This window comes from Haliaeetus albicilla, chromosome 24 (assembly GCF_947461875.1).
Source record: "Haliaeetus albicilla chromosome 24, bHalAlb1.1, whole genome shotgun sequence".
Classification (NCBI taxonomy): Eukaryota; Metazoa; Chordata; class Aves; order Accipitriformes; family Accipitridae; genus Haliaeetus; species Haliaeetus albicilla.
Genome location: NC_091506.1, coordinates 10,907,996 through 10,926,846, shown reverse-complemented (window position 1 = coordinate 10,926,846; position 18,851 = coordinate 10,907,996). Strand labels below are relative to the sequence as shown.

The 18,851-nt window shown below is 45.8% G+C and overlaps 1 protein-coding gene across 1 annotated transcript; it reads left to right on the top strand.

The window, feature by feature from the left end:
* Positions 1-50: 50 nt before the first annotated feature.
* On the top strand, positions 51-11,956 carry SLC25A20 (solute carrier family 25 member 20). The gene is made up of 9 exons (XM_069812041.1): positions 51-444; positions 1,161-1,253; positions 3,213-3,340; positions 5,584-5,674; positions 6,640-6,757; positions 7,933-8,005; positions 8,601-8,710; positions 10,142-10,266; positions 10,773-11,956. Exons 1-9 carry the CDS (start codon positions 340-342, stop codon positions 10,833-10,835), a joined length of 906 nt encoding a protein of 301 aa, XP_069668142.1. The 5' UTR covers positions 51-339; the 3' UTR covers positions 10,836-11,956.
* Positions 11,957-18,851: the final 6,895 nt, after the last annotated feature.

Genomic DNA, 18,851 nt, shown 5'->3' with positions numbered 1-18,851 from the left:
GGCGGGGGGAGGTGGTCGGGGCCGGGCCAGCGGCGCGGGGCCGCCCGAGGTGCCGGCTCAGCACCCTCGGGAGACGCTGGCGGGCCAGCGGCCCGGCCTCGGCCGGTGCTACCGCTCGATGACAGTGCCCGGCACCGCGGCGGGGAAGGAACCCGCCACCCCCGCACCGCCGCAGGCAAAGGGCCGCCGCTATCCCGGCCTGCCCCGCGCTCACCTCCCCCAGTATCCCGGCGTGCCGCGCGGCCCGGCACTGGGGTAAAGGTCGCGGGGCGGAGGGGGCGGCACTGGCTCGGCGGGGACGCAGCGGCCCGGACCCGGTCTTCACCCGCCGCTGCCGCCATGGCGGAGCAGCCGCAGCCCATCAGCCCCGTGAAGAACTTCTTCGCCGGCGGCTTCGGCGGCGTCTGCCTGGTGTTCGTCGGGCACCCGCTGGACACCATCAAGGTGAGGCCGCCGCGTACGACGGCGAGGCGGCCGGGGCCCGGCGCTCTGCGGTCCGGGGCAGCCGGGGGATGGGGACTACGCTTCCCGGCGGGCACTGCGCGGGGAACGGCAACGCTTCCCGGGGTGGGGGAAGACTACAGGTCCCGGCGTGCACCGCGGGGGAGGCGGGACTTGGCGTCCCGGCGTGCCTCGCGGGGCGGGCCGTCCGCGCGGCGGGGCGCCCCCTGCCGGCCGTCGGGTCCCGTCAGCAGCCGGTTTATGGTAAAAACGAGAAAAATCGGGCCGGTCTTTCCCGGCGCTGGAAGGAGTTGAGAGCCCGAGCTACTCCCGCGAGCCCCGTGCTGCGGCGGGGGCCCCCAGCGCCCCTCCCGGGGAGGCCGGGAGTGAGCCGGGGTGTGTGTGTGTAATAAATGAGGGTCCAGAAGGAGCGTACTCCCACACACCGAGTGTGTGAGGAACTGGGCAGTGGGACGGCATTAGTTCTCGGGTGTTGAGGTGGGGTTGTTATCCTGACGTCATCCCAGCAATTAGTTAAATACATCAACATTCAATCCCTTCCCTTCTGTAAAGGGCCAAAATGATGTTAAGCTCTCTACCAATATCATAAAGTCCGGTCGCAAAACTTACTCCATAATAGTCATACAGAGATGTTCTCTGAATCAAAGTTTAGACAGTAATATTTAACAAAATAATGTTTTCCTATCCCGTCTTACTAGGTCAGACTGCAAACCCAGCCTAAGCCACAGCCTGGTCAGCCTCCGCTCTATTCTGGGACCTTTGACTGCTTCAGAAAGACTCTTGTTGGAGAGGTACTGCGTTGGCATGTCATCTGCGACGCCTGCCAAAAACATCAGTTGTTCCTGTACATCGCAGGAATGGAATTGTGTGGGAATGTCGCCCCTCGGAGAGTATACAGTTCTTGGGTTATCAGTTGAATTGATTCTAATTAAAATTCTTAAGCAGATTACAAAACTTGGGGAGTACTTAGCATCCACATGTGCCAGGTGCATGTGTCTCTGTTTTGTTAAGAAATGCTTTTGGTTCAAAATAGCATGATATTAATATCTGAAGTTATAGACTGGAGTGAATGTTGGCAGTTGTTTGCTGGCTTTGTTGTTGTAGTCGGTGGAATCTTGCTGTCTTTGGTATTTGGAGTTGTCTCTGTAAATCCTAAAATAGGTAATGACTTTTGTTGATACAAGCAGTACTTTTACTTTCTTCTATAACGTGTTATGCCATCTATGAGAAGGCAGAGGAGCATTAATTAATAGATTTTTTTTTCTTTTTCTTTTCTTTTTGAGAACAGAGGGTCAATTATAGTAGTTTTGTTCAATCTCCTTCAGAAGGTGGACAGTGGTTTTCACTCCTGAATCAGCCATACCATGTGATTGAACTATAGTCTATTTTGTTTTTAGAAAGGGACACAGCCTTGGTTTAAAGACTTTAAGTGGCATAGAATCCAGTTTTCTGCTTCGTAAGTTTTCCCAGCAGCTATTTACCATTTGGAAACAATGGCTGTAAGGCCCAACTGTTTGTTTACTAGTCTGAAGTACCACTGGATCTTGTTAGGTAACTCCCTGTGAAATGAAAGATCTGCCTCATATCTGAAATCTACTTTCATTATGGTATTAACAGGTTGTTATATAACCAAAGTAAATCTTGCTTCCCTAGTCTCTCCCACAAAGCGCTGAAACACTTCACTGGCTCTGAATCCCTTGCGGTTTTTAACACCCCTGCTGAAGCACGGACGTCAGAGCTGAACCATAATAATAGCCTTGTGATGTGAAGTTCAAAAGTAATGCTGCCTCTCTACTCCTACTCAATACTCATCAGTTTCTATAAGGAAAGCTATTAAACCTCTCTGCCAAGGCCTTTTGTTTCCCACTGCTCATGGGAAGGTTGAGCAGGAGTATCTGATCTTTGTCAGCCAGATACAATTTCATTACAGTCAGTTGTGCCTGTAAGTGTACAGACACATACTGAGATACACTGATTTATTTGGTGGGGGGAGGAGGGGGCAGACAGACCAGCAAATATTTAATTTGTGCATCTAGCCTTTATCTAGAAAGATAACTCTCCTTTTTATTAGAAAAAGTTCAGTTCAAAGGCAAGATAAATGAAATAAATGCTACTGCTGGAGTCTACATTAGAATTTTTCCATGTGCGTAGTCTGAAGGGAAACATCAGGAGCTTAAAGTTATATGGTAAAAACGTTTTGACTTAGGGAAGGAAAGAAGAAATAATTTGCTCTTGAATTTGTTCCAAACTAACTTCGTGTGGGGAGTGAAGTAGTTCACGTTAGTCTCCCTGGCTCTTCCTTTGTCTAAAGAGTGAATTCAATTCAGCCTTCTCAGGCTTAGTGTCAGGATTTTACACTACTGCATCTGATGACTTATTAATAAAGCACATGTGCATTTTTGTATGTATCTGAGAGAGAAGACTTTTGTCATAACCTTTTAGGACTACTATTCAGGTGGCTTTTAACTTCCTCATACTTGAGAGGTAAGTACAGGATGAACAGTTTTGGAACAGAAGGGTGTAAGTGGTGCCAGTGTTCTCCAGGAAGGATAGCTTTCCTCTGCAGCAGGCCCTGAGCCTCATCTAAACATGCATAATTGCAAATGAATGATAGACCCTGTTATTCCTCTGATTAATTTGACTGTCTGACTGATACTGTCTTGTATTGTAGCCTTTTGATTCTCAGTAAGTTGAAATATGTGCAAAGTCTATGTAAAACCAAGTAATTCTTGTGATAACGTTTCTTGCAGGGAGTCCGAGGCTTATATAGAGGAATGGCAGCTCCTATTATTGGAGTGACACCCATGTTTGCTGTGTGCTTCTTTGGATTTGGCTTGGGAAAAAGACTCCAACAGAGGAAACCTGATGACGTTTTGACGTGAGTTTTTAAGTTAATCAGACAGTTGGGAAAGGCACCCTAAGGCTCTTGCAGCCTGCTGTATTGTCGCACATTGAGTTGTGGTGTAAATTTGTCTCTTCTCCTAGGTTATAAATACAGTTCTAAAAAATAAAACACTCGTGTGTTTTAATGCTTCTGGAAGCGTGGGACTGAAAGCACAGGCTAAAAACAGACAGCATGTGGGCAGGTGCTATGCAATTCCCTTTCTACGCATGAAAGAGCCATTAAGGAACAATTCCGTTTTAGATGAGTACAATGCAAATTATATAATGATTGCCTGCCAACAGTCTCACTATTAACAGAAGCTGTAGAAGAAATAAATTCATGGTCAAGCAGTCTTGACAACGTTCATGGTCCTGATTCTCTTTTCTGTTAGCTGTGACTCTTCCTGTGTCCTTACATTAGGATATAATAATAGCCATAGAACTTTTTTATTATTAATTTCTGAAAAGAGGTGTTTATGAGCAACCCCCCTTTCAGGCATGTCTAACCTTCTGGAAGAGAGATGGGAAGCTAAGAAAACTTTGTGTGGCTTTCTACAAGCTAACTTATGCATGAAGAAAGCCCCTGACCCATAAAGTACTCCCTTAACTTCTTTGCTGAGTTGTGATTTATTGCTCTACAGGAACAGAACTGTAGCTTAGGAACATTTTATTCTAGTATTTGTGCAATACGTAGGAGCTCTGTCAGAAAGCAGCAGTCCATTGTGTTGAGCCAGCCGTGGTGGTTGGGGAGGTGTGGTTTCTGTTGGAGCCTTGCCTGTGCAGGGACCTCCCGGGTGGTGTGAGTGCATCTGGCTGTACAGCAGTAGCCACTGCTGTGACATGGGGCAAGCTTTGTCTGCTTCGGTTGCTCAGAGGGAGGCAGTGCCGAGATGCTGGGGCACTGCTAGCTTACCCTGCAGTTTACCACAGTAGTGTCCTCATGCAGACAAAGCTGAAGGGTAAGACCAAGGGAACAACAAGGAGTGGAGAATACAAGGAAACAAATGGGCTGTGGGCTTATTTCCAGCAGCCTTATCACCTCAGTGCCTTGTGTTTTATACACATCATGCCAAAGGGAAGTGTTAAGGAGCAAGCTAGAGCAGGGTAACGTAGTTTTTTGAGTCTTTATGCAGAACTCCTCCCAAGCAGAGCAGCAGGAGAGAAAGAATGAAGGTCAGCAAATAGATGGTGGAACAGTCATTGTGCCCAGCTGTGCTGTACCTTAGGTGCAGACTTTACACAGTAAGATACAGTGTGCATGGGATGTGAGGCCCCAAAAGAAAGCTCAGACTCTTAGCACCATGGTTATGGATCCAGAGGCAGGCAGGATGGCAGTGGTTCCCTGTGTTGATTTTTAAGGGAAGTTTTGGAAGGAAGGAGATGGAGAGAAACTTGGGGACCCTGTTCTATCTTTTCTGGGGATGAATAATCCCAAAGTGAGTTAGCAAACTGAAAGCTTAGTTTGAGCAGGAGGTGCATGTGGAGTGGTGAGGGAGGTCTGAATGGTCTGGAAGATTTAATGAGAATTTAAGAGTAATGAAAGGTGTCAGAATTGGAAAACCTGAATAGAATGCCATCTCTCGGGCAAGTGGAGAGAAGTGGGAGGTGTGAAATTTAATTAAATTGAGATATTAGGTCATCTTACTAGAGAATGTAGCAGGATGTTGGATGTAAAAATAAATTTGGCTGGAGAAACTCGGTCTGTTAAAGGGATTTCTGTCATGGAGACTTTGCCACATGAAAGCGAGTGCAGAATGTGTGGGATGATGGCAGGTTGGTAGAACAGACTCGACGATGGCAGAGGCTGAAAGAGTGAGGGACTGAGAGGTTAAAGAAAGAAGGCTTCTGCTTGCACAAACAGGAATATGCATGGAAGCTGGGGTCACTGAGAAAAGTGTGGGAGACTGGAGGAGGAAGAGACTGTTGAGTATAAAAATCAATGGGGAATGCTGTAGCAAAAAATGCAAGTACAAGGAATATTAGCAAATGCAGTGGATGTGAAAAGCTGAGTTATGGTTGCTGTGGGAACCAGGGCTTTGAATCCTAGAGATCTTAAATGCTTAGCTCTAATTACACATTGATGAGGCACTTATGTGCTGATCAAAAGCAGTGGATGCATTTCCAGTTCTACTGCTAGCCTTGTGCGGAGCAGGGTAATCTGGTGATACAGGGGTCTTTCTGCCCTTTGTTTCCTATGTACTGTGTTGTGTTAGGGTCTCTTCTGTTTCCTCGGGGCAGATATCCTCAGCTGTTTGCTGCTGGCATGTTGTCGGGAGTGTTCACAACAGTAATCATGGCTCCAGGAGAGAGAATCAAGTGCCTTTTGCAGGTAAGGCATTGGATGGTGGTGATGGCCATTTAATTTTAGGGGTCTTTTTTTTCCGTACCAGGAACTTCTTTGGTTAGCGTATTTACTCTGTTCTGTTTTTTGACAGGACTAAGACAACTGTTGTTTAATGCAACTGTGTCACGAAGAAGCATTATACAAACTCACCATGACAGTATAAGTACATACGGCATTCATTGCTCTATTCATTTTACAGAGCACAAGCCTTATACTATGTGGCATTATATGAGGCATCAGTGGATGCCTCAGTCCACTTCAAAGTATGGAAAAGTCCAGTTTTTCAGAATGAAACTTTTTCTAAAAAAATGCAAACCTACGAGATCGTAAGGACTCTTTCTAGTGTAAAGATTTTCTGTTACCTTGACAGGTTCCCAATACATAACTAAGGAATGCATTTCAAAATAACACAAAATAGTTTTCTAATGTTTGGGTGACTGTTAGCTCTACACCTCCTCCAAGGTTTTTAAAGTATTGTTGGAAAATATAAACCTGAACAAATTAAAATACCATCTTTAGCAGAGGTGGGAAGCTTTGCTTATTTCAGGCAATGTTGAACTGTGTTAATATGGTGATGGGTGGTCACATGTTAGTTCTAACAGACATGACATTATCATGGAAGATTTTATATACAAATTGTTTGAATTTCGCTAAACTATTTGAAGGCTACTTTTTGTCAGTTCAAGTGTAGAATTACCTAACTGACTTCAGTTTTTTCACACTTAGACTGGGAAAAAATAAGGGACAATCTAGCCACTGCATGGAACAGTAAACCTATCCTCAGCTTGAATGGGAGAGGGCTGTTTGAGGAAGTGACACAGAGGTTTCATATGCAAGAGTGCCTGTGGAATGAGTATGTGCTCCTTCCTTTCTGGAAACATGCACGTGGCTTTCTAACTATTAGCTGAATGATTGTTCACCAGCCAGAAACCTTCACTTTAATCCTCCAGATCCAGGCAGCTACAGGTGAAACTAAATACAGTGGCCCTTTGGACTGTGCAAAACAGCTGTACCGCGAGGCTGGGATTCGTGGCGTGTACAAGGGAACAGTACTCACCCTCATGAGAGGTAACTGATGGAGATGTTCTGATACTTCTTCTGTGTGGGGTACTTTAAGATAAGAAGCCTGACATAGTATCATGGATCTTACTGTCCCTTTAGCCAATTGGAGATGCTGTGTCACCCTTTATTTGCAGTCTGCAGGGCTACTCCAATGCCTCAAAGGGACTGAGAAATAAACATGAGATTCTCAGTGAGGGAGAGATTAGATGACAAGGATCAGAGAACTATAGGAAGTGATTAAGATCTGAGAAGCCAAGAAGAATAAGAGACTTCAGGAGGGGAGCAGAGAGAAAAGAAAAATACAGAAGTGAGCTTTTTTTTTTTTTTTTTTTTTCTTCATTGGGAGAAGGATTGTGACTGTTGCTGTATAATGCTGACTGCTTTAAAAGATGTGATTGCAGCAGTTATGCTTTCTACCTGCTTGAGTGTGGGTTATTTTGGACTGGGATGTCATGACCCCTCTCACAGCAACAACAACAACAACAAAGTAATTTTGCCAGACACTGAATCCTGTACATGTTTCGGTACTTTCTTCTTTGAAAAGCATTAGATTGTTCCCTGTACTGGGGTGATGTTTTCCAAGGATAAGCTGAAATTTCTGTATTTTGATATCTCGGTTTAGGAATTAGTTCTATCCTCTGCTTCTCATAGAAGCACAGCAGCTAGCAATGTAACTCTGGCAGTGTCCCTAGCCAGAGGCTGGTTCTCCAGTTTAGGCATGAGATAAGAATGGGCTGCAGGAGTACCTTAAAAAAAAAAAACAAGCAAAACCCATCAACTGAAAAAAAAACCCACCCCAAAATAGAATTATTAGAGCAAATAGTGTGCAAAACTCTTGAAGTTCCTGAACTGCTCTGATCTGCTGTGCAGCAATTAAGAAAGCTTAGAGCTGTCTCATCATTAACAGCTAGCAGGCAGATTACAGTCTGATTTGAAAGGCTGCTGACAGAAGCGCTCGAGAACAGATATTTTCCCAATTCTTGCCTTTAGCACCTGCTGTCCCTGGGAAAGTTGAGGCTCTTCTGTCTAGAGCAACAGAAGATTTTATTTTGTTTGTAGAGGAGGTTCAGAAAAGGAATCTGGATGTACTTAGTGGTGTTGCTGACCTGGCATGTGGCTGCTGTGCCTCTAGGCTTCATTTTGTTTCCCACTACTCACAGTCTTTGTTGTTTACCCACTAGATGTCCCAGCCAGTGGAATGTACTTCATGACGTACGAATGGCTGAAGAACATTCTGACCCCTGAGGGAAAGAGGTTAGTAAAATCTCACAATCATCATTTTCTGGAATTCCCAGACACTGCTGATTAATCTCTTCAGTTACGAAGAGATTTAGAGCAGTATCATTGAAACAAATTTAAAAAAAACAAAGTGGCTTGTCTTGTGAGTTGAGCTGTTTTGGTCTGGGGTTAACTGACAATTAAAATAGTATTCTGAGTTTTTCTCTGATTGTAGCCTTGGATTTTAGAAGCCAAGAAAGGAATACTTAAAGTAGGTCTCTTCACTTTCACACCTGTGTGTGCACAGAGCTGGGAGTTTTTGTTGTTGGGGTTTTTTGGTTTTTTTATTTGTTTGTGGTTTTTTTTTTTTCCCCCCAGAGCATCTGTGTGTGTGCTGCTGAATGAAAAGGTTTGAACCTTTAGGGTAGAGTTAGTACATTTTGCCCACAGGGCACTGATTCTTGGAAATCTTGCTCAGATACTGCACTCTCTCTGTACTGCAGCATTGTGCTGCCTTGTGGCTGTCAGCCAGGCTGCCTCTTTGGTTGTCACCTTAGTCAAAGCAGATGAGTTTTTACTTTTTTTTTTTCTTTTCTTTTTTCTTTTTCCTCCCACCCCAATCCTGCCACAGTGTGAGTGACCTCAGTGTGCCTAGGATCCTCTTTGCTGGGGGCCTGGCTGGGATCTTCAACTGGGCAGTTGCCATTCCACCAGACGTGCTGAAATCCCGTTTCCAGACTGGTGAGTTGCATCCCAACTTATCACAGCCACACTCAGTGCAGTCCTCCTGGGAATGGGCTGGGCAGTGATAGCAGATGCACTGCTTGAGACAAGTACATGAAAAACCCAAGTGTGTTCCTAGCTTTTTAGTTCGTTTCCTCACAAATTTTTGGCAAATCAGGCTGCGCTTCTCTGTTTCTGCCTCCCTGCTAATATAATGATCCCAATTTGAGATACCTGCTTTGAAACCTAAGCATAGAAGTCATAATAATAGAGCTGTTTGTCATGGCTATTTTACTACGAATGTAATTCTTTGAGAGATTTTGTTATTTCACTTCAGACATAGTTGTATAAATTGTAGCCTGTGCTAACTGAAATTCATAGGAACTGGGCATGCCTTGCTGAGAGCATTGTTTTTAGAATAGCAGCTCTGCTCTTAAGTATCTGTGGCCTAATTATAGTGAGGATGGCCCCAGGCCTTGCACTTCAGTGAAGTTTGACAGGTTTTTCATTGGTTTCTCCGGCAGTCCTAGTCAAGGCATACTTTTGTTAAGGATCCCCATAGTGTCTGTCTGTGGACTTACCTCTCCGCTAGATGGTAACCATTTTTCTTGAGTCATGGATCATGATAATCTAGTGCGGGAAACTTCTTTTCTTTTTCTCTGAATAATGGGTACTGTGGTTTTTTGATATCATACCAAGGGCTGAGTGTGAAATACATTACAGCTTTGCATCCTTGTTCCGCTGAGCCAATCCTCAATGCTGCTGTATAGATGATGTGGGTTAATGGTGGTTCTGTTTAACTGGGTTGGTTTGTGGAGTACTTGTTCAGAGGGCTGGCAGAGGCAGTACTTTCCAGAGAAGTGTCAGGAGAAGGAAGAACTTGTTCTTTGAATAGAATAATGTTTTTAAAACACCTCAGCAAATCTGTGTAACATCAGCATTAAAATAGCCTGTGCTTTGCACTTGAAGTCTGTTGCTGTTCTTGGCTGGGGCATGTGATAAGATCACTTTCTGTTTCTTATAAACCAGCTTCATTAATTTTGATATCTGACCTTCCTATCTCCTAATTGCAGCTTTTGGGAGAGCTGTGATCAGCAGTGCAAGTAACAGCTCAGGCTTCCAACCCTGACAAAAGTTATTCTCCTTTCTCCCTGCCCCCCAATGACTTGATGATGTAAATTCTTTGTGGTGATGGTGAGCACCTACCTTCTGTTTCCTGAGTCTTTAGTAAGGTGTCTTTTTTGTTTGCTTGCTTTTGACTGTAATAGATAATTTTCCCAAGCATATGTTGTCACAATGTAGCTTAATCAATGCTTGGATTCTGGTGTCACCTAGATGGTATAGCAATATGAACCTGCTGAAAATCCATATTACATGTTACATATGCCACATCCTTCAGCACTTGTGACTGCCCCACATCTTAGCTAATGTGTTTTGTGTCCCTTTCAGCTCCTCCAGGAAAATACCCAAATGGCTTTAGAGATGTGCTGAGAGAACTTATCAGAGAGGAAGGTGTTGCATCTTTGTACAAGGGCTTCACAGCTGTAATGATCAGGGCATTCCCTGCTAACGCGGTAAGTAGATTGCGATTCCAGATGGGTTTCGGGGACCTGGCCGCTCACAGTGAATGTTTGCAGTGAGTAGAGGAGATGGCTGGCTGCTTACTGTTGTACCATTTCAGTAACATTCTTGTCACTGCAGGTACTTTTGGCTGTTGGTGTCCAGATTCTAAAAATGTACCTTAATCTAGGAGGAACACCAAGTAAACCTTCCTTCGAAGCTTTGCATGAAAGCCCTTTGTTGGCTTTCTCTGATAGTCTTTCTCTACTGATTGTACATCCACCAGTGGAAGACAGAAATGTGTGGATAAGTTTTGGACTGGCTAACAGAGTAGAAGTTCTGCCTTTTGGCAGAAGGGAGGGATATATTAGAATTCTTGCCTCTGGTCCAAGACTTTTTTTTGTTCTCTTCCTCCTTCCACATCAGCCACATCAGGTGTTTATAGTGCTGCATTTCAAAAACCTTGTTTGGAATAGATTTTTAGAATCCTTACTTGTTCTGTATGTTCTCTCTTTTCCAGGCATGTTTTCTTGGTTTTGAAGTTGCTATGAAGTTTCTTAACTGGATTGCACCAGGTCTGTGAAGACTAGGAAGTCTTTGGAAATTAAAGAGGAGAAGGAAGAGAGTGCAAGTCTGCCTCAAAGGAATAAATGAATGATCACTTGAAGTTTCAGGAATGATTGCTTGCCTAATACCTTTTTGCCTTCTTCACATTCTTTAGGTGGTGCTATGTGCCGTTCAGAAATGTAGCTCTGAAACAGAGTTGATGAAGAGTTGAGTTAGAGGTGATATACCCGTCTTCTGAGCCAATGTACCACAGCAGTATTGCTGCTAACAGACAGCTGTCACTATTACACACACTACCTTAAGTACTTCCTCATGGAAGAAGGGGACACTTTTAAAAATGTAATTCTTTATTTACTGAAGAAACATGTAGCTATTAATGCTGAAAAACTTCCTTAAAATAATTGTTTGGCAGTCTGTACTTAACTCTCAGGGCATAAGTTAGCAGCTGCACATACTAGTATCTACAAGCAATGTCAGATAGCATTCTCATCTCCTGTATGTTTTTAGTTCTGGCTATTTCTATGTTGACAGTGGTTTTAACCTTATATGCATGTAATGCAGTGAACACAGAACTAAGCAGGGGAGGCCAGAGCTATGCTTCAGTGGTTTGAGGGGTATTACAGATACTATATCAGATCTTGCACGCTGATCTTTTCTGTGGAACTAGGAGGGAAAATTAATTATGCTTAATGTTTGTAGTAAGCTTTACTGAGGCAGCCAGTGGGGAAAGGTGTTTGATCAACCTGAACTTTTCTCTGAAATCCCTTTCTATACCGCTGACAATAGCCCAAATGTGATTTCAAACGTACAGGACGGTTCATAGCAACCCACGATATATTTGATTCATCAAATGTTGTGTCCTGGGATTCAATCCCTGACAATGACCTGAGAGAGTTTAACAGCACTTCCAAGAACTCAATTTCTCAGACAGGAGGAGGATACATGAAGGGGACACTGGCTCTGCAGTCTTGTCTAACATTATTCTTGCTCCTGTTCCTTGGTTTTCTCTTAATGTTCTTAAACATAATCACGTTTTCATTTGAGAAATGACTAATGCTAAGAAGCAAAAAGCAACTTTAATTTCTTTTGGGTTTGATGCAGTGTAATTGGAACTCAATAAAGCTAGCTGCTGCTTGGCTAGAGTGTGTGCTTTGGTTCATTTATTTTTTGCATGGCCATGCATGGTTGGTTTTGCAAAAGTTTCCAATTCTTACTTCTGAGATGTGACTGGGAAATAAGTTGTGCCGTGCTGTCTTTAATTGTTAACCCCTTGCCTTTTAGCTTCTGGATTTCTGACATGAGCCATGGAAATGAGTGTTCGCACTTCACATGTTTGTCATACAAGTCCTGTTAGGTGCTGTGTTGCGGATGCAACTTTCTAACTATAAAGTCAGACACTAAATAACACATCTTGCTGTGGAAAGTATTTTGTTTTCCAGGGAGAGGCCTGGACACAGATATAGCGGAGTTTAGGGAAAGCATCTGGCCTGATGGTCCACAGGAAAGGAGGCTGGGAGTTTGTCTGGTGTGGTCTGTTGGCCTGTACCATAAGGCCAGAGTCTTTACCTTGCCTTTGTGCAGGCAGGGTCAGCCCTGAAAACTTTCCATCCAGTGCTGTTGCAGAAACCTTGAATCCCACTTTCCTTCCCAATTCTTTGGAAGGACCAGAAGGGAACCTGCCTTCCCCAGAGTCAACCTCTTGTGTTTTACAGGGTGGGGGTGTGAAACCGACAGGGTAGCCCCTGGCATGGGAAAATCTCAGTCGCTTGGAGCTGGAGCTGCCTCCATGTTCTCGCTGCTGCCTTACCCACCCTGGACCTTTCCCATTCCTTGCTGCTTAGGAACCTGCTGCTGCTCCTGCTTCTCCAAGTCACTGCAGCTATGGGTGAATGAAATACTCAAAGCACGAACACTGAGTTAATACTGGTTCAGAGAAGTGATGATTAAAGGACGTTGACCTCTCAAATGGTTTTAAACACAATTCTAAGTTTACTGAGGCTGAATCCAAACTAGTTTCAAGAGGACTAGGTCTGCTTTTAATGGCTCTGTGCTGCCTAACCACCAAATGCTATCCTGTACTACTTTGGTTCCCTAGCTGCTCTGGCCACCTTTCTGATTTCTGTGCTGGGGCTGTGATGCCTAGAAGCAACTTTCAGCTTTAAGAAGTGTTACAAAGCTGGATTTTTTTCCTTCCGTTTTACTTAGGTGTTTGAGAAATACTGACACTTCTTGGGGGAGACAGATGTGTGTCTTCTTTCTTAAAATTCCAGACACTGATGCTTAAAAGCTGCCTATTCCAGCTGCCCTGTCAAATGCATCCTGTTAAGCTCCTAATCTCGCAGGAAGGTAGGAAGAACTGAAGCATAATCATCCTGGTTTTAAGTGCTGTTGTAGGTTGGTTTATGATGCAGTTGCCCAGCAGATGGCTGTCTGGGGCTGTCAGGAAGATGGACAAACCTACAGGTCCACCGGCAAGGTCAGAGGCAAAGAAGCCAGCACACCAGCTGCTGCTGGCAGGCCACTGCCTCCACTTGCGGCAGCTGCAACTTTCCGAGTTGGGCTGCAAAAGTTTTACATCTCTGTCAGGACAGACAGGCAGCTCGAAGGCAGGAGCCTCTTCTCCAGATCTGTCCTGCTGAGGAAGACTGTGATCCTCCAGGCTTGGTGATGAGCTATGCTCCCATCCCAGTCCTATTAGTCTGGAGTGCTGGAGTCTGGGAAAAACATTTAATTCTTGGAAACCAAATCAGGGACTAGGAATGCCCCGGATACAGTTGCTGTGATTAAGAGCACAGCTCCTGCATTTGGGCACCGAGGAACCTTCTCTTAGTCTGTGTGCTGGCCTCTTGCTTGGTGTTCCAGCATTTACCTCGGCTGTGGTGTCACCAGCTCAGGCTCGCCTGCTGTGGCCTTAAGCAGTACTTGCTCTGAAAGACTGAAATATTCCCTACACTCCCTAAGACTTCAGTTGTTACCAGTAACTGTACACTATCTCCCTGCTGCCGATTTTTTTTTTTAACTTTTTTTTTTAAGCATTTCAGATCCTTTTTCCAATTTCAATTATCCAAATTATATTTTCCCCAGTCTGAAGTTTTTGCAGAGCTTTCTATTTTGCATGATAAAATTCTGGCTGTTTAACATGCTTGATTTCATTTGGTGTTTTTAGATAAGTAAAATATGGAAGAAGGCAATCAGGAATGAGGGGCTGCTTTCCAACAGCAGTGGTGGGAGGAGAGGAGCTTTGGAAAGGCTGATCAGACACATCTGCTTGTTTGTTCAAAAACTGAAACGCAGGCACCCTGGAAATGTTTAAAAAGCTGCTCATGTCTCTCAAGATGCTGCCATACAAAATTTGCCAAATCCTTGCCCCCTGATGTGTGCAGCCTCAGAATGAGAGAGGGATTTTAACACAGGTAGTTTCCTGTACACTGAGGACTCTTGTTTTCAGAATCCCAGATTTGCATTCAAATGTTGTTTTCTAATTGCCCAGCTTCTTGTGGGAATTCAGGTTGCATATATACAGGTTAATGGTACACAGTAGCAGCTGGTAAGCTGGGTCCCCATACCAGCAAAGGATCCAATGACATTTGTCTTTATGCTCCTTGTGCTGATAGTATATGTTTTTGCTATAGCAAAATCAGCATAGAGTTCCACAAGATTCTTGTGCTGTACATTCTTCCTGGCTCATCCTGCTTTGATGCAAGTGATTTTTTCCAGTGGTGATTCAAGGTGCCTGGAAGTATTCCCGAAGTAATCCATGATACATAAATCTTCCTTGCTTGCATTTCAAATCTTCCATGCTTGCCTTTCTCTGCCCATTGTGTGCAAGTGGCTTTTGTGTACACTCAGCATTGCTATATTGACAGAAAAGTCCTTGGAATAGCCCTGACAAGTCACTCTTGATCAAATTTGACTAATTAAAGGAAGCTGCCTGTGGTAGGATTACTACAGACTCTCCAGTTTGAAAAGGGTGTTGCATGGTATATCTTATAAATGGTGAGTGATGTGAAAAGGGTACATTTACTGGTATTTCTCACAGTACAAGACACAGTGTATCCAGTGAGGATATCAAGCAATATTTAAAATAAAAATACTTTTTATATATTGTGTACAATTAATCTGTATAGGTCACTGCGAAAGAATGCAAACTGCTTTAAAAAAAATCATGGAAGAACAGTTCGTCGAGAACTACTGAAAACTGATATGGCTACAAAGTCTTGAATAAGAAGTTCCTGAATTGCAGGTTGATAGGAACTGGGAGAGTGTGCTAGCGAAGTCACACCGAGTGCTTTATTGCTTGTGCTCTTTCCGTAAGCAGCTGCTGCTGGCCACTGTCAGGCAGAAGAATAGACAGACCTCCAATCTGATCTTTGACAGTTTGGGTGGTGTTCTTATAATATGATGGGCAAAACCTGACTAGTTCTGTGGGGTCTGCACGCAGGAGGATGGGCTGGCCATGTGCCTTCTCAATCACAACGTACACTAGGACACAGCACCAGTTACAGCTTTGCACGTGCCCAATTGGCCTCTAACGGTTCAGTTTCCCATTTTTACGTTGTTCTTACTATCTGCTGCCTCTTAGTTAAGAGGACTCCTACGTCAATAGCCTGTTTGTGCAGGTGAGGGACCAGCCTTGCACACAGCCTGAGGAAAGTGGCTTTCACTGCTATACAGTTCACAGCAGGACAGAGGAGTTGAGGTTGGAAGGCATCTCTGGAGACGGTCCAGTCCAGCCCCCCTGCTCAAAGTGGTGTCCACTAGAGCAGGTTGCGCAGGACCATGGCCCGTCAGGTTTTTAATATCTCCAAGGAAAGAAACTCCACAGCCTCTTGGGGCAACCTGCTTGGGTGTGCAATCACCTTCACAGCAAAACAAGTTCTCTCTTACGTTTAAGTGGAATTTCCTGTATTTCAATTTGTGTTCTGTCACTGGACCCCACTGAGAAGAGTCTGGCTCCATTTCCTTGTAAACTCTCTCCCATCAAGTATCCATACACATTGCTAAGATCCTCCCAGAGCCTTCTCCAGGCTGAACAATTCCAGCTCTCTTGGCCTCCTCATATTGCAAATGCTCCAGTCCCTTCATCATCTTTGTGGTGCTTTGCTGGACTGCTCTGGTATGTCCATGTCTCTCTTGTACTGGAGAGCCCAGAACTGGACCCAGCACTCCAGGTGTGACCTCACCAGGGCTGAGTGGGGAGAAGGATCACCTCCCCTGGGCTGCTGGGAATGCTCTTCCTAAAGCAGCCCAGCAGGCTGGTAGCCTTCTTTGCCACAAGGGCACATTGGTGGCCCGTGTTCAACCTTTTCTCCACCAGGACCCTCATGGCCTTTGCTGCTTCCCAGCTCGTTGGCCTCTCCAGCGTGCACTGATGCATGGGATCAGTCCTCCCCAGGAGCAGGATTTTGTACTTCCCTTTGACAAACATGCGATTGCAGTTGGTCCAGCTCTCCAGCCTGTCGAGAGCTCTCTGAATGGTGGCACAACACTCCGGTGTACCAGCCACTCCTCCTGGCTCGTATCATCTGCAAACTTGCTGAGGGTGCGCTCTGTCCCGTCCTCCAGGTCGTTAATGAAGATGTTACACAGTAGTGGCCCCAGTACTCACCCTGGAGTACACCACCAGTGACTGGCCTCATCACTAGTCACCTGGACTTCACGCGGCTGGTCCCAACCTTCAGACCCTGGCAGCTCAGCCACTTGTCAGTCCATTAGCCTAATTTGTACTTCATCAACAAGTCCAGGGGGATGTTATGGGAGGCAGCATCAAAAGCCTTGCCAAAGCCAAGATAAACAACCTCCACTGCTCTGCCCTCAGCCGTTGAGCCAGTCATCTCACCATCGATGACTTTCCCACTGGTCTCGAGGGCCTGGGATTGCCGAGGCAGCTGCAGAAGAAATACCTCAGTAAACTGGTGGCTGGCTTCTTGGAGCTGTCCTTGAGCAAGTGGTCTTTCATCGTGGCCAGGACAGTCCCTTCCGGCAGTTTGCAGACCCTGGGCACCTCACATGTGCGCCATGGGATGGTTCTCCTCGTGCCATCTTGCTTCCAACCGTAACGCGTGACTGCGCTGCTTGCTTGTACAGGCCGTGGACAAAAATGCCTGCCGCGTCAGTGGCACGAAGTCATATACACTGCGGCACCGTGCTGGTGCTATCAAGTGCGCTCTGCGCCAAAGGGCTGCAATAGCACCGCTCAACTGTTCCCCTTTGAAAATAGGCCCAGCTGCCCTGGCAGCTGTTTGCTGGGGACTTTTGCTCCGGACCCAGAGGACGGCAGGGAGACGCCTGCTTTGCAGCCAGGGGCTTCCCAGGAGGGAGGGCTGGAGGGATTGCTGGGATTCCTGCCTCTTCCCTGCTCTCTGGGACGCATTTTGGGTGATCCGACCGCAGGCGACTGTGCTCATTCATAACAGCGGGCTCACCGCCTGCTCAGCGGCCGCGGACGTGGCTCTGTCTGACCCTGGTTTACGCTGCATTTTGTCTTTCTGCCCTGAGAAAGCCTCTCCTCTCAGTGAAGGAGAAGGAATGGGCTGCCTGATGCTGGATGCTTGAAATGGAAAACTATTTCTAATTTAGGGAGATTTGTGTATAAAACTGAGGACAGTTTCCATTACCTCAGTGTGTTAGAATAGTTCTGCAAGTGTATCTCAAACCTGGTAAAAATGTAAACCTTAAGTAGAGATTGGACAGGAATTTTACTAACATATGTCTCTGAATTCAGACACTTTAGTTTAAGCTCAGGCGGTTCAGTTTAAGCTGTTTATAATGCATAGGTTCTCCCTAGGCTTACTGAAAGCCCAGCTATAAAGATCAGTATCAGAGTTACAGCAGTAGGCTACAGATAAGCTTCACTTCCCTTTGCAGGTGACAGTTTGAATGTAGATTTGCTGAAGTACACGACACTGTTGCTAACCCTCGGCATTGCCAGGTGGAAGCCTGCGATGTTTATCCGGGCAATGAGCTGACTTCCCTTCTTCAATTGGAGGCCCAAGCTCGGGCTTCTCCAGCAGTGCTGCTGCTGCTCTGGGTCTGAGAGAAGTTGCACACGAGCCCTGGATACCAAAGTAAATTTTGAGCTGCCTGGTTATGGATTCCCCCAGGCTGAAAGCATATCCTAGCAGCAACATTTCTTCTTGGTACTATTTCCTAATACTGTTTCCTAATAGTTATTTATTGCTGGCAGCTGCTCGCTCCTTCCTCTCTGCACTCATACCATCAAAAATTTCTAAACTGCGATTTAACCTTGAATATTTGTCCCGGTAGACCAAAGGCAAGGAAATAAATTCTCTATCCCTTCCCATCTTTAATCTCCATGCAGATTTCAGCAGAACCAGCTGAAATGCTGAAAAGGTGTAAAATTACAGCGAGTCCTCCGGCTTGGGCTAAGCCCATGTGATTCAGAAAAGCTCCTGACTGCCTGCATAGACAAATCCTAAAAAAATACTTCCCTCTGAAACATAATCCTCCTGCTCATCCCCTGCCCCTCCCTCCCCACTCACCCTTGACTCCCTATCCATCACTGCCAGGCAATTATCTGCTTCGTTTACTGCCTCCTGGCCAGAGCCAAAGTTCAGGAACTGGCAGTTGATGGCAGGAGATCACTCAGCGGAGGGAACTCGCTGTTCTCCCAGCCCGGCCACCCATTTCCCAGCAGTGGCAGGCGTGCTTAGCTGCAAGGCACGGTGAGCTTCTGCAGGGTGGCTGAACCCTGGCTCTAACAGCAGAGGCTTCTCCTGGACAGGAGCCTGAAGCTGTGCCGGGCAGGAGGTGGGAGCAGGGTCTCCTCCTGCTCTGCCAGCACCCCGGGAAATGGGTTCGCATCTGCTGCGCTGAGATGGGGAAGGTGCGTGGATAGAGAGCCCTGGGTAGCCCTCCCGGTCTCTGCCCTTGCCCACCGCCCCAGCGGCTCCCAGTGGGGGAAGCTGGGCTGCCCCAGATCGCTCCTGCCTCCATTCAGCAAAAGCTGGATCGGGACGGCAAAGTTCAATTTCTCCCGGGCTGGGGAGGTGACTGGAGGTGGTTTTGCTTC

Excerpts from the sequence above, each read along its gene's own strand:
- SLC25A20 (XM_069812041.1), top strand. The coding sequence starts at position 340 with ATGGCGGAGCAGCCGCAGCCCATCAGCCCCGTGAAGAACTTCTTCGCC. Across the intron at positions 445-1,160 it reads ACCCGCTGGACACCATCAAG|GTCAGACTGCAAACCCAGCC; the intron begins GTGAGGCCGCCG and ends CCGTCTTACTAG. Across the intron at positions 8,006-8,600 it reads CTGACCCCTGAGGGAAAGAG|TGTGAGTGACCTCAGTGTGC; the intron begins GTTAGTAAAATC and ends ATCCTGCCACAG.